This window comes from Oculina patagonica, chromosome 7 (genome assembly GCF_052425735.1).
Source record: "Oculina patagonica isolate OP01 chromosome 7, crgOcupat, whole genome shotgun sequence".
Lineage (NCBI taxonomy): Eukaryota > Metazoa > Cnidaria > Anthozoa > Scleractinia > Oculinidae > Oculina > Oculina patagonica.
In genome coordinates, this window is record NC_135764.1 from 8106422 (window position 1) to 8129897 (window position 23476).

General features: G+C 38.6%; 3 protein-coding genes and 1 pseudogene across 3 annotated transcripts in view; 2 read left to right on the forward strand and 2 right to left on the reverse strand.

The window, feature by feature from the left end:
• LOC144661647 (lysophosphatidic acid receptor 3-like) overlaps positions 1–23476 on the forward strand; it is a 668415-nt gene that overhangs the window by 75926 nt on the left and 569013 nt on the right. The gene's annotated exons all lie outside the window — the stretch shown is intronic.
• Positions 6918–7790, reverse strand: LOC144659156 (adenosine receptor A2a-like; the record flags this gene model as incomplete). Its single annotated transcript, XM_078519598.1, has 1 exon — positions 6918–7790. A coding segment is annotated over one exon (873 nt), but the record flags the coding sequence as incomplete, so codon positions are not given.
• Positions 9296–10093, reverse strand: LOC144659157 (lysophosphatidic acid receptor 1-B-like). Its single transcript, XM_078519599.1, has one exon. The coding sequence runs from the start codon at positions 10091–10093 to the stop codon at positions 9296–9298; it is 798 nt and encodes a 265-aa protein (XP_078375725.1).
• Positions 16189–21533, forward strand: LOC144659158 (adenosine receptor A3-like; annotated as a pseudogene).

Consider the following 23476-nt stretch of genomic DNA (forward strand, 5'->3'; position numbering starts at 1 on the left):
GACGTTTTTGCATGAAGTATGAGTCGAAGGTTTATCCTGTGCATTGTTCTTCGAACTTATCATTACAGTTTCTTTGTAGTTTGGTTTAACAATTTCCTATCTTCGCGGAGAAAATGCAGCCATATAATTTTGTCAAAAATGGCTCGTCCGCGCCGGGTATATCTTAGCCTGCGAACAGGCTTTCGGAGAGCGGTCGGCCGGCGGGGCAAAAATGGAGGGGAAAGCCTGCACGCATCTCTGAGAATCGCAAATGCCGCCCACGAACACCCCGCAGATTGCTTAGCTTGTCAATTGTCACATTTAAACAAAAGCATTTAAACCGCACGCCGGAAATCAAATTTAAACTAAGGAAAACAAATAATGGCCATTCGCCCGCGAGCTAAAAATTACAGAACGTTTCTTCTGACAGCCAACGGCCAAGTTCAGAAGATGCAGTTCACAGTCCCAGAGTAGGATCTTGTGGCCCAATGGAAAAACAAATGTTCGAACACCAGATGTAAGTGAGAATATCCTTCTCGTGCAGAATATCGCCTCGAAAAATTGGCAGCAGTCGCTAACGCCGTTCTCAAGAACGAGCAATTGAAACCAGACACGTTCTATTTTGATTTTTGTCTCTACCGGAAACATCGACAACGTCACAAATAATTAACCGCTCCTAGAAAAGAAGCCCCCATCTCTTGATTTTTTTACTTCAATAATATTTTGAAAAGAGCGAGTTTTTTGGTATGGTTTATTTTTGACGTTTGTAATTTTTAAACGATGTAAGTGTAGTGATTATTTATTCGTGTTTTGTTACGCAATCATTGTTTGTGCGACGCTTTTTATAGATCGCCTTTCAGACACACGTGCGTTGAGATAAGAAAGCTGACATGTCACTTTTAAAATTGTTATATAAGTTTGTAAATGTGACAAGTCACGTTTTTTCCAGAGAAAGTGATCACCCACAGCGGAAAGTAATCCCTTGAGAAATTAAAACAGTCCCTTGAGAAATTAAAAAGTCCCTTGAGAGTTTAAAATATGTGGTTCCAAATCTTGTCCACTAACCCTATTCTACCATTTTAGCTTGTAAACAAGCAAAAACGTCGAAAAAAAGGAACAAAACAGGCTGCATTTTAGTGCCAAGCTTGTTCCATTCACGGCTCAGCAACTCAGTGACTTGATCTATCATGTACAATATAGCTGCTATTGTAATCATATTTGCTGCTGTCGTTGAGTCCCTGATCATTATTGTTGACAACATCTTCACCATATTCGTGTTCTGGAAGCACCGTAGCAGACTGAAGCGAACTTACTTTCTTCTTATACACTTGGATTTTTATGTTTGATCACGGTCTGCTTGTCTTATCTGGCAATCCGAACAAGACTTAACAGCGGAGTTCCTGCCATTGATGCTGCTCATAACAGACAAAATGGACCACAACAAAAAGCAAAATTGTCCAGGACTCTGTTTATTGTCATAACTGCGTCTCTCCTCTTTTTATTACCAACTATCGTAGTTTACTGCACACATTTTATCTGCTCCGCTTGTGTTCCACCAATTTTTCATCAATTTTTCAATGTTTTTCGCTTGGTTAATTCTTTCGTAAATCCTATCATTTACAGCTTTAGAATCCCCATGTTTAGGCAAACATTAAAACGAGTAAAGGTTTGCAAGCAGTCAAAACAATATACAGTTAATTATATACCTTGAGATTTTTGGTAAAACTTCAAAGAGGACAGCAATGGAAAGGAATGCCCTTTCTTCTCTGTTAAGGATGACAAGTGTTTTCATAAAAGTTCTGTCAATCGCAAAGAGGACGACTATTTTTTGCTTTAAAAACACTCAATTTGAAAGTTGTCACTTATGTTGGGCAAGAGCGTCACATTGTTAGTTCTTTGTCGTTGAATGAGCAAAGAAAAGCCTCGACGTTCAAGTGTTTTTAAGCTCGGTGCATGGTTTCTCGGAGCGAGTAGGGTGGGTAGGGAAACCCTTAGTTCCCAATTTTATGGTTGCTATGGCACGTTTCTTTGGTGAAAAGGTACATGTCTTTTGTCTACTGCAATAGTAAATCTTGCTGTATAGCTTGTTGCACCTGTTGTGTAGAATAAAACCTTCGAATAAGAAAAATACCCTAGGTTAAAAGGCGTAGAAAATATAATCTGAAACTAGAATTTCCTGTATCTTCTTAGCATATGCACTTGTCAAACTTACGAGGAAAAAATCTGAGTCACCGACGGGAAACGAACCCGTGGCCAAACAGATACGTGTTGTGCGCTCTAACCAATGAGCTACGAGAGACTTGTGGTGAGCTTGGCCATTTACTAGGTTTATATATGACTCGCCTCCTGCATACTGCTAAGACCAGCAATGTCGAAAACTTCAAGTGTTATATATAATAAAGATAGTAAATTTGTTAAATTTGACTAAAAACTGCTTTGGACATGAAACTTCCAAAAGCGTGAATGACTTTTATAACCATAAGAAAGTTAGCAGGCCGACTGACTTGATAAAATTCCAGGCAAAACTGAGGTTCGAAGTCAACTCAATTCTGTGGTTTTGAAATATGGAAGAGGAAAAAACTCCATCAGAAATACCAGGCGTTATTTAAAGGTAGAAGGGGTTAGGGGTGAGATAATAGAATGTGAGATTTCAAAGCGGTAAGTGGGGGTGTAATTTGGAAAGCTATAAAAACTTGAGGTCTTATTATAAATGTCGTGTGGGTTTGGGTTGGATAAGTAAATGTGGTTTTTTTCTTACTAGAAAAGGAGGAGGGGAGTGTGTAAGTTGGCCCTTTCTTACTCCCTTTCATCCAATTCAGATGTACATACAGGAAAAGGGCTGTAGAACTAGAGGATCGCACTGTATCCACCCACTCTTCAAAACGCAACAACCAGGATCACAAGGTGAGCCCTCAACTGCAGTCCACTAGTGAAGCTGAAGAGAGAAGCGCCAACGTTATTAAAAATGAAAAAAAGATCTGACACTGAGGAACAAGAGTATTTGATAGAAATCGTTAATAGGTGGTATAAGATATAATGCCGTTCTAAAAGGAAGTTATTTTTGCCAGTTAGCCCTGTTTTCTGATGCATAAACATGAAATAGAAAGTAGTACTTTAAGTCACAATCCTTTATTATTTAAGAAAAATGACAGTTGTACCTTAGCTTACATTGCTAATATTCACTACACAGGTACGGATTCACTTGACAAACAAATGAAAGCCTTCCTTTCTGTTGCCGCAAGATGTTTAAATAATTATAAGTTTCAAGTTCTGTAGTAAACTCTATATTGTCTTGAGTGCTTTCGGAGCTTCATTCCTTTAAAAACTTCTCTGAACATGGGTTTGCGTAGTTGGTCCTAATAGAATGATGATAATAATAATAATAATAATAATAATAATAATAATAATAATAATAATAATATATAATATTAATAATAATATTTAAGATTTCTATGGCACAAATTAACATGTAAACATGACCAAATGCGCCTCGCAAATAAAAAAGTTAAAGAATAAAAATACTAGAAATATAAGAGATTTAAAAACTGAAATGCAAACAAATAGCTTTTTCCTCAAAGCTTCGAATATAAGCTGTAGCATGGGGTTTCAATAAATGAAACTGACAATAAGAAGCTCTCACACACAAATGAAAATTTTCAAATGCAACATTTGCAAACAAAAAGCCAACGCATGTCCTTTTTCTGATGAACAGAACATTTATAACACCTTGTAATCGTTTGCAGGGAATGGAAGGGCTTTCTTTTCGTTACTGTCTTCATGCAAGTTTTACCAAAATGTCAGGTTACATAATTAACTGTGTATTGTTCTGACGGCTTGCAGAGCTTCATTCGTTTAAATGTTTCCCTAAACATGGGTATTCTAAAACTGTAAATAATAGGATTGACCAAAGAATTAGCCAAAGGAAACACGGTAAAACTGTAACGCACAGGCAATGGGACACATTTGGAACAAAGATAATCAATGGAGTACCCCACAGTACTCGGAAACCAACAGATAAGTGACACTGCTATTAAAATAAACAGAGTCTTAGAGAGTTTCGTGTTCTGGTGCAGCTCATTGTGTCTGTTATGAGTCAAATCGATGGCAGGAACTCTGCAGTAAAGTCTTCTTCGAATTGCCAGATAAGACACGCAGATAATCATCAAAGCTAAAACGATGAGAGAAGAGAGGGTAACATGCCAATAAACAGCATTCAATATGCCGTGGACAGCTAGCAAAGACAATGTGCCTGCCGGTATTCCACATATCCATACAAACATCACAATGTAGATGTAACTTTTGGTGCTTGCTACTCGATGGCGGAGCGGCCAAATCAAAGCATATGCACGTTCCAACGAAATTACTGCAAGGAAAAATAGTGACGCAGAGTAAATCGTGGTTAGAAAGGCATGTGAAATGTTTTTGTAACTTGTGCTGATGGCAGTGATATGCTGTGGAATTGCAGTTGTTCCGATTATGGTCGGTTGGATGAATCCAACTAGGAGATCAGCAGCAGCCAAGTTTATAAGAAGAAAGGAAGTCCGCTTCAGTCTGTTACGGTGCTTCCAAAACACAAAAATGGTAAAAATGTTGCCAACGACTACAAATAAGGATTCAATTATAATGACACTCACAATTACAAGGGAAGCTATGCTTGGCATAGCGAATGATGTTCTTAATGTTATAAAGCCAACTGAAAAAGGTCACAACTATTTGACTTATGTGCTACGTCTTAGTGACTCGGCAGTCATCCGTGAAAACACCGCCATTCGCTTCCACCTCTCCTTTTATTTACATCCTGAGTAGGAGTCGCTATATTAATAAAAAGCACATTTTAATTAAACCTTTCGACAAAAAGGTTTGTTCCTGCTGAACGAAAACTGAAAGGGCTTTATGCAAGTGCGTAAACTTGATGACATATAACAATAAAAGAAAGTCATTAAGACGAGACTTTAGTAGTTATTGTGTTCTTTATATTTACAGTAAGTTCATATTCAATTTTAGATATCTCATTCTTATTCTACCTATTTAATTATCAGTCAAGCCGTGCCTGATGCTCTGAACTGTAATTTTATTCAAATTAAAGGGGCACAAATCTTTTGTCTTATTTTAATTGAAACCTTTTTCTCGGAATGTCATTGGATCAAATTAGAAGTTGTATTCCTATTTCATTTTTTTTATTTGATCCTGTTATTAAAAGCTTCAAATAAAAGAAAAAGAATATTAACTTACGAAAAACTTGAATAACCTGAATGAAGACGTTATTTAAAATAGCTTTTTGGAACTTTTTTTTTCTGGCAGTTTAATTAAAGATTGGTGAAATGAAAGGAGTACTTCTGAAATTCGAAGATTATTTGTCAGTGCAGGCGACCAGGTGTAGAGCCTGACGAGTAACCTTTTGCCATCAAGCTCGATTAAAATATGGTTAACTCGAGTCAGTGAGTTTTCTATATGGTGTGAACATAGCGCCTACTAAATGTGAAAAAATTAGAATTTCTTTTTTAAGTAAATATTTCATTTCTTCGCGTTGAAAGTTATGCTTTGCCTTGGTAATCAATGGTCGACTAAACGAAATGCCGTGATCTATAATAATATCAGTTCATATTTTCACTCGTTTCGTCATTTCAATCCAGACAGTTTAGAATATCAAGCATGTTATAAGATTAAGAAATAAACTGCAATGATCTGAATCGGTCATTACTGTAAGGTGCATAAAGTGGAATGTGGCCTATATAGGTATGTGCCGCCCGATAGGGTATGGTTTTTGAGGTTCTCAGTCCTTAAATAGGGTATCATTTTTGCTCCTTTTGACAATGTGTTCCCGGTGTGACCCTTAGATAGGAAATACAAAAACAGTTTGGATGCAGGGGACCACGCAACGAAGAAAAAACTGCTTGGCTTCTCTGCTGCCGGATCTCTTGTTCAAGAAATGCTCGTACCAGACGTCACTCTAAGTGCTTATAAAACCAAATTGATTGCAAGGCTGGTACAACGGCAGGAGGGCAAGATTTATTGGCCAATATTTCAACTAGCAGAGCTAGTCTTCTTCAGGGCCAGTACTATAATATAAGGAAAATAACGGCTCTAAAATTTGAATTTGGATAATACAGTGTGGGTTAATGTTTAACTAATACAGGCTATATAAAGATATACGGTGACAAGATATATAATAATAATAATAAAATTGAAAAAAACAAAAATAATGAAATTGCCAATGTTCATTTCTACGGTTAATACCATTAGGCGCAAGTGTTTGGCCTCTGTGTATCAGGTAGGCCTCTCTAGCCTTTCTGCGGGATGCATTATTTGTCGGTTGGAGTTCCAGAGGAATGAGTGTCATGTCTTGGATAGAGTGATCAGGTAGATTAAAATGCGTAGGTACTGCTGCTGAAGCGTTAGCGTGTCTGGGATTGTTCGTGGCTTGTTGCTTACCGGCGATCACCTAACCTTCGTGACCAATTAGTTCGCGCGAAACTCAAGCAGCCAGTAAACGCCTCACTCAACCAACCTAGTCAACCTCATGGCACCTTCCGCTGCAACTCGAAACACGGATGTCTCACCTGCCCCCACATTGAAAATGGCAGAAGAACATACACTTTCAACAACACGGGAGAAGTGCGGGAAATCAAGCATCGCATAACTTGTAAATCTTCAAACTTAACTTATATGATAGAATGTTACAAAATGTAAAAAACAATACATAGGGGAAACTGAACGTAGTATCCGTGAAAGATTCGCTGAACATAGACAAGCCACGAACAATCAATTTTTCTAGAAGCCTTGGCACTAATTGCCTTAACCTTAAAAGCAACTAAATCAAATTTCAATTTAGATTTTCATTTTTGCAATTAATCTTGCAAAACGTCCTGTGACAACACCTTGCCATCGTTTGAATCTTCCTTTCCATTGCTGTCTTTGTGCAAGTTTTAACAAAAATGTCAAGGTATATAATTAACTGTGTATTGTTTTGACTGCTTACAGAGCTTCATTCGTTTAAATGTTTCTCTAAACATGGGGATTCTAAAGCTGTAAATGATAGGATTTACAAGAGAATTTGCCAAACGAAAAACGTTAAAAAATTGAAACATAGAGAGTGGAACACACCCAGAACAGAGATATTGAGTGCAGTAAACTACGATACTTGGAAACCAAAAGAGAAGAGATGCAGCTATTACAACAAACAGGGTCCTGGAGAATTTCGCGTTTTGTTGCGGTCCATTTCGTCTGTTATGAGCGGCATCAATGGCAGGAACTCTGCAGTTTAGTCTTCTTCGGATTGCCAGATAAGACACACAGACCGTGATCAAACATAAAACCATGATGCAGCCAAATGCAAGTGTCCAATGTACATAATCCAAGATGTCGTATAGAGCTAGCAACGTTAATACCCCTACAGACATTCCAGCTACCCACGCAAAAATCACACTATAAACGTAACCTTTGGTGCTTGCCACTCGATGGCGGAGCGGCCAAATCAACGCATATGCACGTTCTAACGAAATAAGTGAGAGGAAAAATACTGACGCGAAAGAAAACATTGTTTGAAACGCATTTGTAATGTTGCCTCTGCTGTTGATGCTTGATTCGTCAAGATGCTGAGGGATATCAAACGTTCCTAACGCTATTGGTTCTGTGAACCCAACCAGTAGATCTGCAACAGCCAAGTTTATAAGAAGATAGGAAGTTCGCTTTAGTCTGTTACGGTGCTTCCAAAACACGAATATGGTGAAAAGGTTGCCAACAATAATGATCAGGGACTCAAATAAAGCTGAAAATGTAAGTACAACAGCACCTGTATTGGACATGACAGTTCAATGAGTTAAAGAGCCGGTATGTGAAAAGGCCTGGCACTGAACTTCAATTTCGATTTCTTTTTTTTTCCTTAGTGAGTCGTGTTGGGCTACAAAGTGGCAAGGACGGCTATTGCAACCATGATCAGTTGTGACTGTCCGTTCCGCCTGCTGTGTTGCATATGTGCTAGTTGAGATGACGCTAGTTTTGTTGCAACAGGATCAAATAAAAGCTTCAAACAAGAAAAAAAAAATAATCTACAACTTCCAATAGTATTGCGAGCTGTACTTTTTAATTAACATCGGACAAAACGCTTGTACTCAGTGCACAATCAAAAGTTGTGATCACGTTTCATATACACAACTTTCGCAATTGTCATGTAAAAATGTATATTGAACATACTCTAAACACTAAGTTCTGCCAAATAAAAATTGTTGTATGCCTTTTTTAATAACAATAATGTCATCACAATGATGTTCGGAAACTTATTTTCAATTATAAGTTTAGTGAAGCTTCGCTGTAGGTGTTCTTTTCTTTAAAGCAATCGAACATCAACTAAAATCATCAAATCATGTTAATTTTTTTCTTGATCGGCTTGAGCTTTGCTTTATGGTAGCTGATTTCATGTTTAGATTATAACTTTACCGTCACTAAACGCGAAGTACTCTATGATTAAAAGTTTTGAGTGAAAACCTTCTTTCAGCAATTTCATGTAAAATTCGCTCATATCGGAATACGTCTGAAGTTAGAAGATAACTTATTGACAATGCAGCTTGTTTACACCATATAGTGTGAACATGGTGACCGCCAAATGTCGCTCAAATGACACGCTCAATATAATATAGCGTAGGCTAAAATTAAATGAGACGCAAAAATTCTACAGTTGTGACAGTATACTAATTGCAGCTTCCTTAACAAATATTTAAAATATGAAGATCTAATCGCTAACTTTTATGTCTCTATATATTGTTTTTCTTTCTAAGCTTTAATCGTTTCATCGGATTTCTTTAAATATGGAAATTTTGTTAAAAAGTGTAACTGATCAGAGTTAAGAACCAAGAGAATTGGCAACATGTTACATTGCTGAATTATTAAGCAGTAGAGTAGGAACACATCTGGAACACAGAGAATGAATGCAGTAAACGACGGACCCAGGGAAGCCAGAAGACAAGAGACGCAGCTATCACAACAAACAAAGTCCTGGGAAGTTTCTTGCTTTGATTGTGGACAGTTTCGTTGTAATGAGCCGCGCCAATGGCAGGAACTCTGCAGTTAAGCTTTGTTCGGCAGATCGCTGTCCAAGCAAAAATGATGATGGCGCAAAAAGCAACTATCCAACATTTAGGATACGGTATGCAGCTAGCAAGGAAAATACGCCTACATATATTCCAGCTACCCATACACAAAAAACGCTGTAAATGTAACCTTTGGTGCTTGCTACTCTTAAAAGTCTGATAACTTAGTTTTTAAGGCCTATAATTAACTCTGTACTGTTTTGACTGCCTTCGGAAAATTATTCGTCTTATCATCTCTCTCTAAAACTGTAAATGATAGGATTAACGATAGAATTTGCCAAACGAAACATGTTAGAGACATAAACTACTACTAAAATGGCACATTCGGAACAAAAATAATGAACTGCGTAAAATGCCATGCTTGGAAACCAACAGGCAAGAGACGCACCTATCACAATAAACAGAGTTTTAGAAATTTTCGCATTCTGTTCAGGTCCATTTTGCCTGTTTTCAGCCGCATTGACGGCGGGGAGTCTGCAGTTAAGTCTTGTTCGGATTGCCAGGTATGAAACACAGATCGCGAATAAACATAAAATGACCATAGCAGCGCATGCAACTATCCAGTGTGCGTAATCCAATACGCCTTGAACGGCAAGCAAAGACAGTAAACCTGTAGATATGGCAGCTAACCACACAAAAATGACACCGTAAATGTAACCTTTGGGGTTTGCCATTCGATGGCGAAGCGGCCAAATCAAAGCATATGCACGTTCTAACGAAATTAAAACGAGGAAAAATACTGACGCGAAAGAAAAAGTTGTTTGAAGTATGATGGAAATATGTCCATAACCTGTACTATTGATGCTTAGTTCTTCAAGCTCCTGAGGGAGTTCATTTCCAAACACTATTGGTTCTGTCAATCCAACAAGTAGATCCGCAGCAGCCAAGTTTATGAGAAGAAAAGAAGTTCGCTTCAGGTTGTTACGGTGCTTCCAAAACACGAACATGGTAAAAAGATTGCCAATAATAATGATCAGGGACTCAAATATAGTGGCACCAATAATAACAATAACAGCTGTTTTGGACATGTTGACATGTTCACGTTACTGAACCGTCATTTTGAATTGGCCTGGGACTTAAATGAAACGAGTTAATCTTGTCGGAGTGCGTCTTGGCTGCAAAGTGGCAAGGATTGCCATCGAGCCACTCTTGACTGGCCGCTCTGCTCGCTGAACTGCGGATGTATTTGTTAGAGTTGGTGCTGTTTTTCAATACAGCAGTCAAATAACTACTTTTAATGAAAATTACAATCTACAGTTTTCAATAGCATTCAAGCCTCGGCTTTCTAATTAATATCCTAGAAAACACTCCCGCCTATTGTACCGTAAATGAAAGCTCTTTCCAAGGGCTATTGTGCGCAATTGTCATTTAAATCTTTTTCATAAAGTTTATACATATAAACAGACTCAAAACACACTCACAATTAAATAACAATATTTTATAATAACCTGTCTACCGAATGTAGTTTAAGACTTTCTTCAATTAAATTTGGAAATTTTATGACTAACGGTACACACCTCTGTAATTGACCTGGTGAATCCCGACTGATTGTTAAGCAGAAAGAGGGATCGCTTCAGATTTTGACCCTTTTTCCAAAACACAAAGTAATAAAGCATTCAACAGTAATAATACACATATTTACAGTTGCAGCTGTATTGGACATAGCTTGGAGTCAATTTATGAAAAGCAAATTTTCACTAGTGCGTTTTACACAAGGGTCGCGCCTCCTGAAAGGAAATGAAAGGGCTTTATGAATGCGAATAAACTGGATGTGGTTGGAATATTGATAATTTATTGCGAGTTCTTCATATTAATAGTAGGTTCATAGTCCATTTTATATATTTCATTCTTATATTCCACCTTTAATTGTCAGTTAAAGTGTGATAGCTGTTTTGGATATGATTTCATTGATAGCATAGTGGCACAAATCTTTTGTCTGATTTTAATTAAAACTTCAGTATCTCGGATACCATTGGATCAAATTGAAAGTTGAAGATTTTAAACATATTTTTAAAATTCCATTTGATCTTGTTATATAAAAAACACCAAACCTAACAAATATTTCTTCAGTACGGCGGGTCATGCAGAGGGTCGCAAGTGTTTCGTTCATGACGGGGGGAGGATTGTTCGGATTTTCGGATCAATAGATCAAACACGCCACGCCATGTTTTCACTTCGAGGAACAACAACATCCGGGACTTTATTGACGTCAGATCTTATACATATTAATGAGATCATCCTAACACCCCCACTTGATCTCTTCCTATGTATGTTCTAAAATCACATGAACACGGTCATATTACTAAAATATAAACATACAGCTTACTATCAGTTGACAAATGAGTAAAACTATAACAAAATATAGAACTCTTGTACATTACTTCTACATTAAAACTCAAATGTCTTAAGAACCAAAAATATAACTCTTGAATTTTTGCAACTTAATCTTCGTAACTGGTTTGGTCATGACATCAGCAACCATATCGGCGGTGGGACAATACTTAATGATTACTTTGCCTGCATCCTGCACATTGCGAATAAAATGGTATCGCACATCAATATGTTTGGATCTCTGTCGATTGACTGGATTCATGGACAAGGCAATTGTCCCCTGATTATCCTCAAAGATCAAAACAGGATCATTTACCTCACCAACATCATTCACTATCTGAATGAGATACATGCCCTCCTGAACTGCCGCTGCCAGGGCAATGTACTCAGCTTCACAAGATGAAAGAGCTACTGTTGGCTGCTTTCTCGACTTCCAAGAGATAAGTGGACCAGCTTTATTCAAACTGAAGCAGTACCCACTGATGCTGCGTCTGTCATCTGTAGATGATGCCCAATCAGCATCACTATAGCCTATCAGTGTAAGACCATTGTCACATTTCCTATAGCACAGTTCAAAGTCAAGGGTCCCCTTTAAGTACCGCAGTACATGTTTCACTGCTACCCAGTGTTCCTTTGTGGGATTAGTTAGAAACTGAGACAGTTTAGTAACAACCCAGCATATGTCTGGTCTGGTGCATGTCATAGCATATACCAAGCTACCCACTGCTTCACGGTATCGCTTTGGATCAACAGGGTTTTCACTGCCAAACTCAAACTTCTGCTCAGAAGGTGTAGGTTTTGGTTTACAATCAGACATCTCAAATCTCTCAAGCACCTTACTGATATACCTCTTCTGGTCCATTTTTACAAAGCCATCACCTTGCTCAAAGTGAATACCCAAGAAATATGAAAGTCTACCCAGATCTTTCATATGAAACCTCTTGTTCAACATCTCTTTAGTTTTAGACAATAACACCATGTCGCTTGCTGCTATAATTATGTCATCCACCCAGACAAGCATAGCAACAAGTCCACTTCCAACCTGTTTGGTGTACACACAATTGTCAACAGGGCCTTGTACAAAATCATTCTCTTGCAAGAAACAGTGTAGTACATGGTTCCAATTCCTACCCGACTGCTTCAATCCATACAGAGATTTGTTCAACTTATACACAAGTTTCCCTTCACTCCCCGGGGGAACTTCAAAGCCCTCAGCTTGATCCATATAGATCTCACAATCAATAGGGGCATTGAGATATGCCGTCTTCACATCCATCTGATGCAAAATCAAATCGTGTTGTGCTGCCATTTGCATTAGCACACGCACTGATGTGAGATTAGCTGTTGGTGCAAACGTCTCCTGATAATCAACACCTCTCACTTGACTGTAACCCTTAGCAACATACCTTGCTTTGTAATTTTTAGCACCATTGGAACTTTCTTTGATAGTGTACACCCAACGGCCCCCCACTGAATTTTTGCCCTCTGGCAAAGGAGACAAAGTAAATGTGTTATTCTCAGTTAGAGAATTCATCTCTTCCTTCATTGCTGCCTCCCAGTTACTAGACTCAGGTGATTCCATAGCCTCTTGGTAAGTTTGAGGGAAAGCAGAAAATTTGTAACAGTAATCTACACTCGTCAGTACCTGATCACTATCCTTCATGTTTGTGACATAATCTCTCAGGTAAGCTGGGGGTCTTCTCTCCCTCGTGGAGCGTCTCACACTTTCATCACGAGGCTGTGAAGTAGGACTAGGTTCATTCTCAGCCTTAGGTCCTTCAGCAAGTTCATCCAGACCCTCTCCGGATCTGTCAACATCAGATTCACTACAAGTATCAGGGTTAGTATTGTGTCGTGATGGCATGAAATCATCATCACCCAGTGGAATTTCAGTTTGGGTCTGTCGTTCAACATGTACCCCTCTCCTAGGGTACTTCACCACCCTGTACTTCATAATCTTGCCTGTCTCTGGGATTAACACCAGATAGGCAGGACTCTCTTTATCATACCCAAGGAAAATCCCTTTGGTGCACCTGGGATCCAATTTCTTCTTATTCTGCTTATATGCATAGCATTCAGATCCAAAAACTCTCATGTTTGACAAATTTGGCTTCTTGCCAGTGATAGCAAAGTATGCAGTTTGCTTAAGGCGGTTGTTAAAGCACCGATTGCGAATGTACGCAGCTGCCATTACCGCATAGGGCCAAAACCCTTTGCCCAGATTGGCTTGCAGGAGTAAACACCTTCCCATCTCAAACAAGGTTCTCCAGTGTCGCTCTGCCGTCCCATTTTGGTGGGGAGAATGGGGTGCAGACATTTCATGCTTTATCTTATTTTTCTCCAGCAGAGATTTAAATTCCTGAGAAATAAATTCACCACCATTATCCGATCTAATACATTTGACCTCTCCGTATGGTGCTGTGTCTGCTAAAAACTTCTTTGTTGCAGCTACAGTGTCACTCTTACGTTTCAGAAAATATACAAAAATTGCTCCTGAATAGTCATCTGTAAAAGCTATGGAATATCTGAAACCCTCTCTAGAAGCTGGATCGATAGGTCCAGCCAAATCTGTATGAACTAATTCTAATGGTGCAGTAGCACGAGCATCAGGATTCCTATTCCTACTTTGGGTCATCTTTCCTTCAATACAAACATTACAATCTTGGGGTTTACTAGAACTACTATTACTTATTTTCATACCTTCCACTACACCTTTTAGTTTCAAGATGTCCTCATAATTACAGTGTCCTAGTATTTCATGCCAACCCTTCAGGTCACAAGTATAATTAACAGAGTCAGTGTCATTCTTGTCGAAGGTACTAAGATAGTACAGTCTACAATGCTTCTCGATGTTAAACTTGGTACCATCCTTGTAAACTAATTCAGCAGAGTCAGGATTGAAAGTCACTGAAGCACCTCTTTCAGTCGCAGCTTGCACTGAAAATATGTTCTGCGGGTATGCAGGAATGTATAACGCATTCTTCAGTGTTGCACTGACATACTTTCCAGTGGTATCCATGATGGTTATCTCAACATCCCCTCTCTTGAGTGCCACGTTGTTGGATCGTGTCCCATCTGCTAGCTCGATGTAGTGCTTTTCTGGTGTGAACTTGTCATCAAATTTGCTGAATTTGGACTCGTCATTGATGATGTGAGTGGTCGCACCGCAATCCACCAGTAGGGCATTTGGCTTCCCAGTAGTGTTCCCATTTACATAGGCATTGGTCTCAAATGCAAATGAATGCTCCACTTCCTCATCAGAATCCTCCAAAGTCTCAGAAGCCTGACTGACTTTGTCGGTCTTGTTCTTTCTTTTGCGTCGACATGTTCTGTCACTGTGTGATGAATTATGGCACGTGTTGCACCAGTGCCCCCGTCCGTTCCTGCCTTTGTCTTTATTACCACAGAAGCGAGCAATGTGCCCTGGCTGGCCACATTGAAAACAGGTGATATTCGGCTGGGATTCTTGCTTGTGTTCAGTTTTCATAACTGAGTGATTTCCCGTCGCTATACTCGCTCGCTCTGTGTCTTCGAAGCTTCGTAAGGCCACTTTAAATTCGCCAAATGTTTGTTCTTTCTCGCTCTGAGTAATAACGACAACAAACGGCTTGTATTCTTCTGGTAGGCCTTTCAGTACCATCGCTATGAGAAGGCTATCCGTCACGGTTTCACCGGCATTTTTAAGAGCTGTTGCCGCGGTCTCTGCTCGTATGACATAGTCTGTCACTGTCTCGTGTGCTGACTTCACAAGCGAGGTCAGTTCCGTGTACAACGAGATCACTCTCGGCTTGCCTGTACCAGCGTAGTGTGCTCTTAAAATGTTTAATGCTTTCCTCCCGTCATCCTGTGCATCTCTCATTACAAGGGAAAGGCTTTTGTCGTCTAGAAATTGTATTAACTCCGCGAAAGCTTCTTCATTCTTGGCTGCATTAATGTCCTCAAATTCAGCCGTAGTGATCGTATCCTTCAACTTTTGCAATCGCATGTATCCGAGAAACTTGACTTCCCATTGCTCATATTTCCGTTCATCCCCATCGAAGAGTAGTCTCCCGTACCTTGACCTGGGCCCATAACCTGTTTCGTTCATGACGGGGGGAGGATTGTTCGGATTTTCGGATCAATAGATCAAACACGCCACGCCATGTTTTCACTTCGAGGAACAACAACATCCGGGACTTTATTGACGTCAGATATTATACATATTAATGAGATCATCCTAACAGCAAGTGCATTTAGATAGGATATAGGCATCAGTAGCGCTTGAAGAGAATGCATCAAAACAAATTAGCGAAATGAACAAGCTTCAAGGCGTGTCGCTTTAAGGCGTACCGTGGCAAAGTGTCGATAATGCTTAACAGGTTGCCTTGAAGGTTAGCAAATGATGAAAGAAAACCAAAGATGATAGTTAACGGCGACGTTTTGCTTTAAATAGCAATGAACGTTCACTGAAATAACAATAAAACGAAATTTTTGGCAATTTAGATGAAATGTTCTGTTAACAATTACATTAGTATAAATTGATAGCATAAATAAGCTGTAGTTGTCATTCATTATAAATCAGGAAAAACATGTGTAGAGCATGTATGTCAACATGAAAAAGTTAAATAAAAGTATTGTTGATGTGCTAAAATACAAAATTTTCTCAGACGTTTCGAGACGTCTGTCTCTTCATCGGAGTAAAAATGCCGTTAACCTACATTTGTTGTTGCTGTTGTTGTTATTGTTTTGACTGCTTTCCAACACAACTTGAAGCAGTACGGTATCATCCCCGAAAACGGGGAGCAATTAGCCAATGACCTGCCTAGCTGTAGAAGTGCTATCCATACTGGTGTGGCCTTTCAGTGAGCAACAGAGGAAGGAACACAGTAAGAGACTCCGCTTGGCGAGAAAAGAGAGAAAACAAGATGTCAGCACAGTTCCAACCTCTACTGAATTCAGATTTCCAGTCCGTCAGAGAATTTGCTTTCCTCGAATCGGACTGCATAGTAACCAGCGAACTCATATAAACTAATTTAATTTAATTTTAATTTAATTTAATCACTGCCAAGTGGACATCATACTCGTTACGAGGGATTGCTAACAACATTTGTTGTTATTGTTGTTGCTACAGAACGTATTCATACTTTCTTTTCCTGAGATCGATCGTGCACGTTACAGAACGTCTCAAAATAAAACTGACAACTCATAATAACAATAGGCAATCATGATAAATTTTAAATACACTGAACAGTTCTGACAAGATCGATGGTTTTAAGGCCTATAGTTAACTGCATATTGTTTTGACTGCTTTCGAAGTTTTATTCGTTTCAACGTTTCTCTAAACAGAGGAATCCTAAAACTGTATATAATCGGATTAACGGCAGAATTTGCCAAACGAAACATGTTAAAGACATGAACTACTATTAAGGTAACACATTCGGAACAAAGATATTAAATAGCGTAAAATACCAAACTTGGAAGGTAACAGACGAGAGACACACCTATCACTATAAAAAGAGTCCTGGAAAGTTTTGCATTCTGTTCTGGTCGTTGTTGTCTATTATGAGCGGGGATAGCAGGAACTCTGCAGTTAAGTCTTGTACGGATTACAAGGTAAGACACGCAGATCACGATTAAACATAAAAGGACCAAAGCACAGGCTGTGAATACCTAGTGTGAGTAATCCAAGACGCCTTGAACAGCAAGCAAATTCAATATACCTGTAGATATTCCAGCGAACCACACGAATATCATACTGTAAATGTAACCTTTGATGCTTGCTACTCGATGGCGGAGCGGCCAAATCAAAGCATATGCACATTCCAGTGAAATCAGCACGAGGAAAAATACTGACGCAAAAGAAAACATTGTGTGAAATGAGACGGAAATATGTCCATTTTTAACGCTGTGTTCGTCAAGCCCCTGTGGAAGTCTATATGTTCCAATCGATATCACTTCTGTCAATCCAACAAGTAAATCAGCTACAGCTAAGTTTATAAGCAGAAGAGAAGTTCGCTTCAGTCTGTTACGGTGCTTCCAGAATACGAATATAGTGAAAATATTGCCAACAATAATGATCAAGGACTCAAAAACAGCAGCAAAAAGAATTACAATAGAAGCTGTATTTGAAATCATCTGTCGGGTTACTCAGCCGTTCATTTGAACTGGCCTGACACTAAACCGCAGATTCTGTTCTTTCGCTGTGATTCAGAATCGAGTTTCCCTACAAAGTAGCAAGGATTGCTATCGTAGGCATAATCAGTTGTGACCGACCGCTAGGCCCACTGAATTTGCAGATGTATTGTTTTAGAGCGGCTGCTGTTTTCAATATAACAGGATGACAAAAGTGTAATCTACAGCTTCCAATAGCATTTGAGTCTCAATTTTTAATTAACATCTGATAAATATTCGTGTCTATTGCACCATCAAGAAATTACTTTCCATGCAGCTATTGCAATTGTTATTTAAATCACTTTAAACACAAATATATACGACCAACTCAAAACTTAAAAAATAAATAAGGTGTGTTCTATTCACTTTATGCAATGTTTCTTATAAAATCTGATTGTCATCTGCCTGAATATAATTTGAGCCCTTTTTTCCAAAATTACGTTTTGCGAATCTTGTTACTAACGATGCATAACACTGTCAGTATTTGACCTTGTGAAATGCAAAAATTGTTCCTGTTTTTTGTTCTGTTTGTTTTTTTTCTTGTCTTGTTTTCCTCTCTAGTGATATTTAGACCTCCTTGGCCGCGGTGGCTTCTAAAAAAATACCTTTTCGGTGTCGTCTCTACCTGCAAGGGTGTAAAGCCGTGCTTAGGTTTTACATATTTGGCTATGGAGAAAATGCAAATGATACATTTACGTCTTCTCTTTCACACGGGCCTATTTTTAGGGGAACATTTCGTGGTCCAACCGGAGAAGTATTTTTTGTCATCTTCCGTTTCTCTCGTTCGGGAAAAGTTTTGTTGGAATGTTGTCTTCCCTGGGGAGGCTTATTTAACGGCAATTCTTGTGAACAGCAAGTTAAGGTTCCGTCAGGGCTGTTACCGAGGGGAGTGACAGTCTAAGCCACTCCCCTCGGGCTGTTGCCGCACCAGCCAAGTTTGTATACAGAAAAAACTTCGCGTCAGTCTCTTACTGTGCTATATAACACAAAAACCAACATGGTTAAAAAGGTTGCCAATAAAAATAGCCAAGGATGCAGCAATATTAATGCAGCAAATTAAAAAAGTGACTGTACTGGGCATGTTAGTTCTGCTAATGTTCCTTTGAACTGGCTAAAATGGTTTATCTGTCAGTGTTCCTACTCTACCGGGTTCCCACACTGCGCAAAACCAATAATATTCTAGTGTTTTCTAGCCTTGAATACGTAATAGTGACGCCATGGAGTCCTAGAGTATTCAAGACTCACACAGTACGTGATGTACACCTGGAATATTCGTATCGTATACGGCCGAATACGCTCTGTGCAAAGTTCTTCGGGAATTTTCTTTAAACTATACGACACATCTGTGGTTATCCTGGAGTATGATGGAGAATTCTTTTGTAGAAAAAAATGTGGACAAATATAACTTTCTGGATGCATGGTGGTTTGCTTGAAGTAAAATTTACTCCCAAAATCAAACCACTTACGACACTCGTGCATCCGTCACACGTATGCGTTTGGAACATGAATACGTGATCGTGATCAAGGATTCCAATCGTAACCAGAGTTATCACTAGTGCCACCCCTAACTCGACAGACGTAGTTGTTAGAATTGGTACATATATTTATTCTTACAACGCGATCAAATAACAAATTCAAATGAAATAATCCAACATACAATAGTACCGTATATTCGATTAAGCGCCCTGGGCGCTTATTAAATTTTTGGACTTTGAGGGTGGCTGCTTATTCGAGGTGGGCTCTTATTAAATTTTCACCAATTTGTGCCTTTATTTTGCAGGAAAACAATGTATAATAACTAAACGTGAAGGTGTAGGAAAGCTAAATTTTAAATGTTCATTGAAAGTTTCAGTAAAAAAGCTAAAAAACTCGGTCTTCGGGATTGTCTCTAAGTAGTACTTAGTCAATTTTAATCTAAACATCAATAACAATCAAAATTCCTCTTGTGGGAGGTGGGGGTGGGCGCTTATTTGAGGTGGGCGCTTATTCGAGGTTAGGCGCTTAATCGAATAAATACAGTACTTCATGTCTCATCAATTAAAGATGAATTCCAGTCCGTACTGCGCAATCTCATAAGCTTTTTTTGTGTGTGTGTTGCAAATAAATTAAAAAAAAAAAAAAAAAAAAAACATCGTAGTGATTAACAAGGGAGAGTTACAAAGAAAAAATGTCATGCAAATTTTAATTCAAGGAACCTTTACATTGGCAAAAGTATTACCTTTCGTGTGAAGTATCTAAGGGAAAGGGAGCGACTGCCAGTAGTGTAAATTTGAGAACATTTGCAATCCGAAAAAATACACGAATATATGTAAATGTACTATATAACTGTAAATAATTACCAGACTTAAAATTTAAAGTCATCAACAGACCTAATTATGCACCCAAAACACCCAGTAATAATTATAGAAGCTTGTGTAACGGTAAAGTAATTATAATCTCGATTTTGTCAGCCGCAGTGGAGCTCGAGGTTACAATTTTTTTTTACCTCGATTGTAAACGTCATTTAAATTTATGATTCTAGCTGAAGTAAATCTAAGAGTGTTTTACAGCACATTAGACTTTTACTGCCAAGAATGCACAAATTTTATAATTGAGAAAATTCGTTTCTTATTAGAAACAATGTATACGGTAAATAGAACTTTGTTTGGAAAAATGTTTATATACATGATTTTAAATGCACGAGAAACGCGACAGCTGTCTGCCTTATCGTGCTGTAAGCAAAAATGATTTGTCAAATGTTACAAATTAATTGGCGCGATTGTAAAGTCACTTGAATTAATGATTTTAGTTTTTCTAACCTTAAGAAAAAGCCCAAACTTCAATGAGATGTTATCTCGTTACAGACAATACATATAGTGAATTAGGAATTTGTTATTTGTCAGTACTATATATTCAGACAATCTTCAATTCGATTCAATACAGAAGTTTTAACATGACAATCGCGAAATCTGTGCTTTTGAAATGTGATTACATATTTTATCAGTAAGGAGCGGATACCACTTTGTAGCCGAACTCGACTCATCGCGATAGATCGACAGACGTCTAACATGCGCAGTTTAATACCAGGACCACTCAAAGGAAACGGCTGATAACGCGAAGAAGTAATAGACAATACAGCTGCCGTTGTGATCATATTTGCCGTTTTATTTGAGACTTTGATCATTATTGTTGGCAACATTTTCACCATATTCGTGTTTTGGAAGCACCGTAACAGACTGAAGCGAACTTCCTTTCTTCTGATAAACTTGGCTGTTGCGGATCTTCTAGTTGGATTCACGGAACCAATAGTGATTGGAACGTATAAAATTCCTCAGCAGATCGAAAAACCAAGCAACAACAGCACTAGTTATGGATTTATTTCCATCACATTTCAGACAACCTTTTCTTTTGCATCAGTATTTTTCCTCGTACTCATTTCCCTGGAACGTGCATATGCTTTGATTTGGCCGCTCCGCCATCGAGTATCAAGCAGCAAAGGTTACATTTACAGCATCTTTTTCGTGTGGGTTGCTGGAATATGTGTAGGTGGATTGTCGTTGCTAGCTGCATACGATATCCTAGATTTGGAACATTGGATAGTTGCTTTTTGTGCCATCATCATTCTTGCTTTGACTATAATCTGCGAGTCCTATGTGGCAATCCGAACAAAGCTTAACTGTAGAGTTCCTGCTATTGACGCGGCTCATAACAAAGAAACTGTCCAGAATCAAAGCAAGAAACTTTCCAGGACTTTGTTTGTTGTGGTAGCTGCGTCTCTTGTCTTCTGGCTTCCCAGTACTGTCGTTTACTGTATTCATTTTCTGTGTTCTAGATGCGTTCCTACTCCTACTGCTTAATAATTCAGCAATGTTACATGTTGCCAATTCTCTAGTCAACCCAATCATTTACAGTTTTAAAATTCCCATATTTAAAGAAACACTGAAACGATTAAAGCTCAGAAAAAAGTCAAAACAATATAAAGTTAACGATAGATCATCATATTTTTAATATTTGTTACTAAGAAAGCTGCAATTATTATGTTGTCCTAACCCGGCGTAGTTTTTTTTTTTACTTGTGTCATTTAATTTTAGTTTACGCTTTATTAAATGTGGCATTTACCCGACTTTAGCGGTGACCATGTTCACACCATTTTGAAAACTCACTGGGATGGATAAGCTGTTTTTTTTAGCTTGTTTGCACAAAGTCAGTCGTCAGGTGCGTCTAAACGCGCCTGATAATATGGCGTGAACGTGCACCGCTACAAGCGTGTAATAACACATTCAGTACAGCATAGGCGAAAATTTAATGTCACGAATAACAAAATCGCACAGTTGTGACAACATTACAATTGCTGCTTTTTAAACAAATATTTCATTTCTTTATACGGTAGGCAAAAATATTCTGTAGGGTGACCAATCCAAATGTCATCTCCTTTGATATCAGCCAATATCTTGAGCCACTTCGCCGACCATAAGAATAAGGAAATTTAAAAACATGATAAAGTTTCAGGCAAAAGTGAGGGTTCAAGAAAACTCAATCCTATGGTTTATAAACATGGAAGAGAAAAAAACCCAATACCCATTTCTGAAGGATATAGAAACAGGCAAAGGCCTGCGGAACACTTTACTCGTACAGAAGGTCCACTGTATGTACAAACTTCGAATTCAATACGCCCGAAGCAAGATCACTAGGGAAGCCCTCGTGAGTCTCTAGGTAAGCTAAACAGAGGACGCCAACGGAATGCAAGGAGGAAAAGATCCTTCTGGTGCATGGAAATGAAATAGCAATTGAAACTGAAACTAATCATGATCTTTTATTTTTTTAAGAAACCAAAACATGTACGTTCCTAATATTCAGAGAACTATGTGTTGAACTGACAATAACGAAATTATATACGGTTAAATCTCAGTTAACTTACAAATGAAATCCTTCTTTTCTGTTGCCGCTTAATAGGTCTTCAAGTTATAAAAGTGACTCGATATCGTTTTGAGTGTTTATGAAGCTTCATCCGTTTCAAAGCTTCTCTAAACATGGGAATTCTAAAACTGTAAATCAAAGGATTGACCAAAGAATTGACCAAATGGAACACGGTAAAACTGTAACGCACAGGTAAGGGAACACATTTGGTGCAAAGATAATCGATAAAGTAGCCCACAGTACTCGGAAACCAAAAGAAAAGTGACGCAGCTATTACCATAAAAAGAGTTTTGGAAAGTGTCTGGCTCTGTTGCAGCTCTTTTTGTCTCTTGTGAGCCATGTCGATGGCAGGAACTCTGGAGTTAAGTCTTCTTCGGATTGCCAGGTAAGACCCGCAGATAATCACCAAAGCTAAAATGACGAGAGAGGAGAGAGTAATATGCCAGACTACGACATTCAGTATGCCGTAGACAGCTAGCCAAGACAATGTACCTGCCAATATTCCACAAATCCACACAAGAATCACACTATAGATGTAACCTTTGGTGCTTGCTACTCGATGGCGGAGCGGCCAGATCAAAGCATATGCACGTTCTAAAGAAATAAATACAAGGAAATATAACGACGCAAAGTAAAACGTTGTCGAAAATGCGGTTGAAATGTGTCCGAAACTAATGCTTATGGAAGTGATATGTTGTGGAATTGCTATCGTTCCAATTACGATCGGTGAGATTAATCCAACCAGTAGATCAGCAACAGCTACGTCTATAAGAAGAAAGGAAGTTCGCTTCAGTCTGTTACGGTGCTTCCAGAAGACGAATATGGTGAAGATGTTGCCACTAAAAACCAGGAAAGATTCAATTACAATAACACAGAGAATTATAATAGCAGTTACATTGGGCATAACGGATGATGTCCTTGAAGTTTTAATGAAAAAACTGCCAAACCCGTTTTTTCTACTGCGACTCGCCGCTATCCGCCTACTTACATCCTGAGTAGGATTCAATATAAAAAAAATCGAATTTCAATTTAAC